Raw genomic sequence first — 9,475 nt, forward strand, 5'->3', positions numbered from 1 at the left:
AATATCTGATGAAAGTCAGTTCAGAGGGGGGCAGAGAGGAAGGTTAGACAGGAAAAGACCCTGACAGATACAAAAAAAAAAGGCATTTTCCCCTGCTAATTTTACTACATTGTGCCATATACTACTGATTTATGCAAAGTTTGTTGAAAAGTTAGTGAACAAGGGTTACTGATCTTACAGTTTCACTTCCAAAGTAACAAGAGAAAGCTACACAGAAGATTCCCATTTATTATTACATCAGCCCAGTTGACATAACATTGTTTAGAGATTTAATAAACACATATTTGCATCATTTTATAAATTAGATAGAAAAATAAATTCTGGTCATATGTAACAATTATCAGTCCCACAATGGAGGGATTTTGGTCTCTCTGGCACAGTTAGGAGTCCATGTATAGGGTCATTAAGTTCCCTTCTGTACAATCTGAGCAAAGCGATTGGTAATGGATAGGGTTGTGTCGATAAAACGCTCCACACAGCTGACCAAGCAACTCTCTGTTCTGGAATCCAGCTTTGAACCGGGTTTGTCCATACATTTGTCCCAGCACACGTCCATCAATTTGTGAATCTGGGAAAGAACATAAGATTTGCAAGACCTTAATAATTTAGCTTTACACATTGAACTGTTATCAAGGTTAGAACAGCACTTAGAAGATCAATGGATGCAGAGTCATAGAAGAGGAGACTAGACTGCTAAATCCCCAAACAGTATCTGGATGTCTTTCTGGAAACAATCACAGAATAATCTCAGTTCGCTATTATTAGGTGTATTAGTGCTCTGACAACCATCTAGCAAAATTTTAGATTTTTGCAAAGATCAGTTGCTAAGTATTTCCTTGGGATAATTCCAGCACACCGCTTTTTGCAACAATTACGCTAATAGTAGTAGGCTTCCTCTTTAAGGATGCCCGGACTAGTACTGTGTAACTGGTGGCCTCACCTGAGCTGTTATCTGCGCCTTCTGTTGCTCCACAGCCAGCATCCTCTGCAGCTCCGCCGTCTCCGCAGGGCTAGCGTTCACACCAGATAAGTCAATGTCCGAATCAAAGTCCGCCATGTTACAGGCTACTGACACTCTGTATGACTGACCGACTTCTCCAGTGCCTCTTCAAATACACTGTTTTTTTTTCTCCTCCAAACTTAGGGGTGAGCTGTGTACAAGAGTAATAATGTTAATCTAGACAATTTTGTAGTAACAAAGTTTTATTGTTACAGAACAAATCCAAAGAGGACTGGAGCCCCACCAAAGCCCAGAGGAGATGAGTAATACTGTTTGTTTTATGTACACACCTCCTCTGAATAGAGGTCTGAATAGATCCCAGAGTAAAATAGTAGTTATTGGTGAACCCCCAAATTTTGGGTTCAGTTGAACCCAAAATAGATGGAAAGTTTGTAATAAGGACATTATACTGTGTGGAGGGGCCGCTATGGGATATTATACTGTGTGGAGGGGCCGTTATGGGACATTATACTGTGTGGAGGGGCCACTATGGGACATTATACTGTGTGGAGGGGCCGCTATGGGACATTATACTGTGTGGAGGGGCCGCTATGGGACATTATACTGTGTGGAGGGGCCGCTATGGGACATTCTACTGTGTGGAGGGGCCGCTATGGGACATTCTACTGTGTGGAGGGGCCGCTATGGGACATTCTACTGTGTGGAGGGGCCGCTATGGGACATTCTACTGTGTGGAGGGGCCGCTATGGGACATTATACTGTGTGGAGGGGCCGCTATGGGACATTATACTGTGTGGAGGGGCCGCTATGGGACATTATACTGTGTGGAGGGGCCGCTATGGGACATTATACTGTGTGGAGGGGCCGCTATGGGACATTATACTGTGTGGAGGGGCCGCTATGGGACATTATACTGTGTGGAGGGGCCGCTATGGGACATTATACTGTGTGGAGGGGCCGCTATGGGACATTATACTGTGTGGAGGGGCTGCTATGGGACATTATACTGTGTGGAGGGATAAATGGGGGGCCTTCGCTATTTCTAGTAGGCAGATAGACCTGGTTCTTTAACCCACACGGATTTAGCTTCCTTAGTTAGAGTGGGCTAGATCCAAGTGGGCTGAAGGACCTGGTCCTTTTGTTTAAGACCAGGCATTTTTAGTGGGCTGAGGGACTTGGTCTTTTAGTCTACTATGCTTTACCATCTAAAATCGAGTGAGCAGAGGGACCTGTTCCTTTTACTTAAAACTATATTTTTGGTGAGCATAGGGATCAGGTCCTTTAGCCCACTAGGAATTAGCGACCTACAATCCCGGTTCTTGTCGGTATGCAAATGAGTTCTTTTGCAGCACTGGAGGCGGGCCCCAGCGCTCAGACAGCACTGAGGGCGTCCCCAATGTTGTGAGAGAACTCTCTCCAGCGCCGCCTTCATCTTCGTCAGGAGCGTCATCTTCCTCCTATTCTTCCGGCGGTGGATTGTAACTTCTAGGCCTGTGGGCGAGCGGTCATTTTCTCGTGGCCTGTGGGCATGCGCAGTCTGCTCTGCCCAAGGCCTAGAAGTTACAACCCACCGCCGGAAGAAGAGGCTGAAGATGATGTTGCTGAAGAAGAGGAGGCGGCGCTGGAGAGAGTTCTCTCGCAGCATTGGGGACGCCCCTAGTGCTGCGAAAGAACTCATTTGCATACTGGTAACAAACGGTATTTCTACCAAACGGCGGGCTGAACGCGACTGATAAAGGTAGGAGACGAATAGCCTTTCTGAAGGCTATTGCGACGTGTCAGCTCGAAAAATAAGGTTTTCTATGATAGGATCCCTTTAACATCTACATTAAATGTAATTAAGTTTATTTATATAGAACAGGCTAAATCATAGTGGCAGAGGGACCAGCCCTTTAACCCACTAGGATTTAGACTCAACTGCACCCCTCTTGCTTGCACATAGCTTACACCCCATGTCCCTCCACTTGCTTGCACACAGCCTGCACCCCATGTCCCCCTCTTGCTTGCACATAGCTGACACCCCATGTCCCCCTCTTGCTCACACAGCCTGCACCCCCATGTCCCCCTCTTGCTTGCACACAGCTTGCACCCCGCATGTCCCTCCACTTGCTTGCACCCCCACGTCCCCCTCTTGCTCGCACATAGCTTGCACCCCCATGTCCCCCTCTTGCTTGCACATAGCTTTACACCCCCATGTCCCCCTCTTGCTCGCACATGCTGTCTCCTCTCCTCCTTACCTTCCATCAGCCTTCTCTCTCTGTACAACACCGCACTGTCCCGTACAATCCAGTATAGCTCCGCCCACATAAGAGTCTGATCACATGGCCATGACGTCACCAGGCCTCCTTAGTCCAATAGGAATCAGCATCTCCCGGTTTACTTCCTGGTCGCAGTGTCACCTTGGTCGGGTGTCAGGCAAGATGGCGGCTTTGGTGAGAGCGGGCGCCCTGTGCAGAGCAGGCAGAGGTGAGCGCGCTCCTGGGTGCCTCGTACGCTTGTGTTGTAGTGCGGCCTCTGTACATTACTCTACTTACCTGAAGAGTTTTTTCCTACTTTTTTTTTTAGTCACATCTTTATTGTTTATAACAAAGCATGACAAGTTGTTGTAGTCTTGTGACATGGCTGTGTTGTGGGCTGGTGTAGCTGTACTTTGCTTAATATCTGTATTATGGTGTATCCCAGTCCTGTGCACCCCCATAGGTACAGCCTAATGTCAGTGAGGTTATAGCATAGCAATGAATGACAGGCCTGACAGCCTGCAAGTGACCTCAGCTGTCATGGTAACAGCTCATTAAAGGGGATCTGTCCACCAGCCACAGGTCCTTATAGTCCCGGCTCTAGTGACCCAAATCGCTCTGTTAGAAAGTTGTCTGTGTTCCGGCTTACTCAGTGAAGTCGCAGTGTACGTCTGATGAGTTATTGCTCGGTAAGGACTATTATTGTTCATGCAGGCGTACATGGATGTGTGACTCTAAGCCTTGGTCTGACAGGTTCCCTTTAAGTTGACTGAAACATCTAAAGAGTTAAATGTGCATTGTCTCCGCTGAGTAACACAATGGAGACCCTGAAGCGATGGTGCCCACTTGGCTCCTGAGAGGGCACCATGTTTTAAGCCTCTTCCATAAATGTATGGTGGATGTTGGCGACCTATTAGGGCTAGTTCACACAGAGTTTATTGCAGGTGGATTTTGACGCGGAATCCGCCTCAAAATCCACTTGCAAAAAAGGTTCCCGGTCATTTGAATGGGAGACGCTCACTTTTTTGTTTCCCACTAGCGATTTTTTTTCAGTTAGTGGGAAAGAGAAGCGACATGCCCTTTCTTCCCGCAGATTGCGCAGCGTGAGACTCGCTCACTATTAGGCCCATTCCTTTGAGCCTAACCAGGAGTTGGGATGCTGGTGCACTGCATCGGCATCTCCTCGTGGATAGCCTCGGAGAATTCACACAGCCGAAAAGGTTTCCATCGTATGAACATATCCTTAGAGGGATTCCAGGGTTAAGGTTTTTGGCTTGAGGGTAAGTTCACACGGGGTTTTATGGTCAGGGTTTTGAGGCCATATTCGCCTCAAAACCCTGACCAAAAAGATGGCTCCTTCCGGCTCCCGGAAAAAAGAAATGAGATGCTCATTCTTCAGGCAGAGTCGGTTCGCAAATCGGCCTGAAGAAACTCCCTCCTCTGGACTAGGCCCATTCATTGAGCTTAATCCGAGCAGAGTGCGCGGCTGGATGCACCGACTTTCAGTCACGGCTAACCGGCCTCTGCCTCAGGTACCGATCCAAAAATCTCAGTTTGAATTTACTCTTATTCAGATAGACAATAAATACCTGATCGGTGGGGGTGAGGGGGCAACAGCTGGTCCCTGCACCAATCAGCAGTATGGAGCCACTTCTGACACGCATCCTCTTTACAGTACATCAATGATGTGAATGGAGAGGTAATGTGCATACATGATCACTGCTTCATTTCATTACTCATTCCTATGTTACAAACTAAATAGCCAATTTCCGAGCTCTGTCTTTCTCATACTAGAGAATAGTGGAGTGGTCATGCATGTGAAAAAAACTGCTCTGTCCACATTGAGGACTCAGAAGATCTCTATTTTCGTGATCCCAGTGGTCAAACTCTTTGTAGACTAAAAACAAAATCGCAATGTGAAGAAGTCTGGTCCATGTGGTGCAAGCTATGTCATCTCACCGAACCAACTACTGACTACAGTGAAGAAATGGTGGAGCCTAGTTTGTTGCGGGAGGAATTTATCAGACTCCAGGGCAGGGCTAACTGTAATTTCACAATTCTGATAGAAATCAGAATCACAATTCTTTGAAATGAAGAATTAATTGAATACATTTGAGTGGCAGTCTCAGTGTGGCAGCTTCCATAGCTGTATACACGGTGCTCAATGGGGCTTTGTATTTGGGAAGGATAGGGACCGTAATAAAACATCCTTGTCTTCCTTTCGGGCAGTCCAGTTGAAGCCGAACGTCGCTTCTCTGCTCCTACAGCTGCAAACTTTGCAAGGATTACCAGCACGTTCTGGATGTATATCGCCATTTTGGTAGTCAGAAACTGGACACGAAAGACCTTTGGTGTTTATCGTAATATTTAAGTGAAGTACAATAGATACAAATGCAAAGTCTTCAATTTGTATCCATCTATAAGGGAAACTTTTCCATTGTTGTTCTGATCCTTTGACTGATAAAAACAGGTTGTGAACATAGTATTTTAAAAAAAAAACACAAAAAAACCCCAACTTTAGTTCTACATAAATGGAGCAGTGAGTGTACTAGCAAAGTATAACTATAATTTTACTATTTCCAGCCAGATATGTCCTGACAACTTAAATGTTCCCATGTACGTGTATTAATAAGGCTAGAGCTACGCAATGACGTGATGGGTCACACGACTTCAAACAGACTTACTGTTGTGCTGTGGTTTGACTGCAAAAAAAAAGTTTCATGTAAGCAGAATCCAGCAGTGTTCAACACTTTAGATGAGACTTTGTTGTACAATGCGATAAGATAGATTGCTTTGTTACATTAATAATACTTCTGTATTTTTCCTTTGCAGCATTTCCTTTTAGTAAATCTTTGCTGATCAGACCAGCAACATTGTTGCCACAAGACAGAACTTCATTACAAGTATTCCCAGCCCAAGTGTCCCAAAATCGTCATGGTATGTTTCAGAAAAGTAAAATCCACAATAGTATTGTATGCCTGAGGAGTTCTTAGGACTAGTTCACACGGTAGTGAAATGTGGCGGATTTTGACGCGGATTGCGTGTCAAAATCCGCCTCAATAGAGTCCTATGTAGACCGCTAGTGTTTTGAGGGGCAGTAAATGGATGCAATAAGATGGATTATGCCACTTTTCAAAATGTTGAATATTCCTGAATCCAGAGAAATTTTTTACCACTTTTTTTTTTTTCCTTCAAAGCCTCCTCGAGTGCCGCATCTCTCCACTGGACTGCAGAGAGAGCATTGAGCGTAGTTCTCCTAGGCCTTATACCTGCAGCTTATTTTTGTCCTGGAGGTGCTATGGACTATTCTCTGGCTGCAGCACTCACCCTACACGGACATTGGTAAGGAAACTTTACACGTCATGTTTTGTTATATTAAAAGATAAGGTGGGTAGGAAGGTATAAAAGAGAGAATTTCCTTGACGTCTGGAAAGTGTGGATCGACTCTTTGCTCAAGGATGAAAAATGGGATGTGTATTGTGTTCTATGTTCTACGAATAAACTTTAATTATAAAAAGAACATGAACTGATAAATTGAAGAGGTATAGATTGGGCTTGCAGAAAACAAACCAAAAAACACTTAATGGGCTTGACCACTTTCAGACCAATATTGATAAATAAATTTACAATAAAAAGATATACAATTTCCCAATATACTTTCTGTATCAATTCCTCACAGTTTTCTAGATCTCTGCTCGCTGTCATTCATTCTGTTACTTCTAGAGGATAAAACTCTGACCATGGTCATGTGATTTACGGCCCATGGTCATGTGATGAGCACACAGGTGCTGCTCGTTATAATCACAGCACAGTAATCAGACATCTGCCTGGTAATCAGCTGTGCACCTGTGTGCTCATCACATGACCATGGACTGTAAATCACATGACCATGGTCAGAGTTTTATCCACTAGAAGTTTAACAGAATGAATGACAGCAAGCCGAGATCTAGAAAACCGCGAGGAATTGATACAGAAAGTATATTGGAAAATTGTATATCTTTTTATTGTATATTTGTTTGTCAATATTGGCCTGAAAGTGGCCAACCCCTTTAAGGCCCCACATAGTGAAACAAGGCTGCTACAGATTTTTTTCTGCCATGTGTGGAATGGGATTAGCAAGAATCCCATCCACTTTGCAGGTATTGTAAAATGCAACATTTTTTCCCACAATGTTTCCACCGCGGCCAAAATGCTCTGTTTTTGCAACGTGGGATCCCATCCTCAAAAGGTTCTCCCAAGATTTATAGGTTGATTACATGAGGATAGGTGATCAAAGTTCATCAGGGGTCTGACAACAAGACTCCAGGCACTCAGTTGTTTGAAGAGACAGCAGCTTTCAGGTGAGAGCTGTGATCTTGCAGAAACCGCACGGGCCCCATTATAGTCTATGGGGTCTGCGGGTTTCCCAGGTAACCGCTTTTTAATGCATATAGGTTTCTGTTGGGGGTTTCTCAAGCGGACTTCCCAAACACAGATGTGAAGCAGCCTAATACAGTAGTCTGTAATGGAAATTTCAGGTCATCTCTTAAGATTGGTCAGTCCCTTTAGTAACATGAACGGTGTTGTCAGATGGTGACTGAAAGCTGCTGTCTGTAAAACACTACACCTGATATGTTGGATAGTTTCCTTCTAGTATGTATCTCCATATTTATCTTCACCATATACTTACTTATCTCTTCCATTCCCTGACCTGTGCAAAGATCTGTGGTATATTGTTTTAGGGAGTACATTTTCAATAGTAATGTTACCAGATTGAGGAGGGGGCGACTAGTAATTCCTCATGCCCATCTTCATCAACTATTATATTATAATGTATGGCCAGTGTTAGACCTGTCGGTCCAGTACAAAACTGAGTGGGAGTGGAAATCTCAATTTCAGAGTGATCGCCTTCCTCTCTACTTTTATACACAACCTATGTCGCCTTCTTCCTCTAACTCCCTTCTGAGTATAACTTTGATGCTTTCACCCTTCGTACAATCTGACGTGCCATGCCAATGCGCTTTGCTCTAACAAGCGATAGAAAGGGCGGAAAGAGCTGACAGAGCCAAGAAAAGCGTGCTGTTAGATTCAGCAGGACAGCCAACTGGTGGAGGAGTTATACAGACTCTACAGTAGCAAAATGATTAGAATTTTACAATAAAGACTGTTTATGGTATTTGTAAAGCAAGGGGTGTCTATTGTGCAGTTGGATTGTTCGTCTTGAATGGTATTGCCTTTTGTCTAATTCTTATATTTTGTTTGCAGGGGTCTTGGTCAGTTGGTGACTGACTATGTTCATGGAGATGCAAAGGTTAAGCTGGCCAACACTGGACTGTTGGGTCTCTCATCTTTAACATTTGCTGGTCTTTGCTATTTCAACTACCATGATGTGGGCATCTGCAAAGCAGTTGCAATGCTCTGGAGCCTGTGATTGCTCTGCAGATGAATGTATGTCAGCACTTGGGGATTTTATGCCTTCAACGAATAAGGCAAGGGGCAGCAAGCGTAATCGCCTGGATGAAGATGGGAATACCTGCTGCCCATAATACTGTACATGCCGTCCATTTTGGTTTGTACTACTTTACTCTACAGATAAACTCCACCTGCCGATACATAAAAGTGCTTCATACCGCCATTTACTATATTACATATTTTACTATGATAAATCCAGGAACTATATTTTACAGTATCCAGAGAAGCAATCTGTTTAATCATTGGGATGAGTTAATCCGTTCTTGGTTACATTTTGGGTTAAAGTGTTATTGCCGCAGTTCCTGTGGTCTCTTTGCTTAAATGTAATCCTCAACCTGTCAGACTGATCAATATCATTTCATGTCTTCCAGATAGTGAAGACATCCATGTCTGGTTCTACAGGTTATCTGTAATTGTTATATCATTTTTCCATAAACGAATCCCATTAAAAATGAATGAAGGGCAATTGGACGGACAGTGATGTTTGTTTAGCACTTGGAATAAATAAGATACTAAAAAAGAAGGATTTTTGTTTTCATCCATAAAATGAACCAACATAATGTACATTAAAGGCCTTGTTACTGTCATTGTACAAGGAGTTCCTTTTGCTTATAAGTACAAACAGCTTCTCCCTTTCTGTTGGATCTGCCCCGTGAACTTGCTAGAAGGCCAGGGCTACGTGGTAACATAAAGTAGGACAATGCTGCACTAAAATATCACATCTAATATTCGTATATTGGATGGACCTGATGGATTTCTGCATTCTTTCTCTAGTAGCTCAACATTCGCATTCTTAAGGCCGGGGCCCCACGTGGCGTTTGCTAGA

General features: G+C 44.0%; 2 protein-coding genes across 2 annotated transcripts; one reads left to right on the forward strand and one right to left on the reverse strand.

Moving 5' to 3' along the window:
- Window positions 1-235: 235 nt before the first annotated feature.
- LOC142210541 (mitochondrial import inner membrane translocase subunit Tim8 A) lies at window positions 236-3,256 on the reverse strand. Its single transcript, XM_075279767.1, has 3 exons — window positions 3,199-3,256; window positions 941-1,151; window positions 236-568 (listed from the first exon to the last, which is right to left on the reverse strand). Exons 2-3 carry the CDS (start codon window positions 1,055-1,057, stop codon window positions 404-406), a joined length of 282 nt encoding a protein of 93 aa, XP_075135868.1. The 5' UTR covers window positions 1,058-1,151; window positions 3,199-3,256; the 3' UTR covers window positions 236-403.
- A 46-nt stretch (window positions 3,257-3,302) lies between these two features.
- SDHD (succinate dehydrogenase complex subunit D) lies at window positions 3,303-9,244 on the forward strand. Its single transcript, XM_075279766.1, has 4 exons — window positions 3,303-3,427; window positions 6,031-6,135; window positions 6,396-6,540; window positions 8,443-9,244. The coding sequence occupies exons 1-4, from the start codon at window positions 3,382-3,384 to the stop codon at window positions 8,606-8,608; spliced, it is 462 nt and encodes a 153-aa protein (XP_075135867.1). The 5' UTR covers window positions 3,303-3,381; the 3' UTR covers window positions 8,609-9,244.
- The last annotated feature ends 231 nt before the right edge of the window (window positions 9,245-9,475 follow it).

This window comes from Leptodactylus fuscus, chromosome 6, assembly GCF_031893055.1.
Source record: "Leptodactylus fuscus isolate aLepFus1 chromosome 6, aLepFus1.hap2, whole genome shotgun sequence".
Lineage (NCBI taxonomy): Eukaryota > Metazoa > Chordata > Amphibia > Anura > Leptodactylidae > Leptodactylus > Leptodactylus fuscus.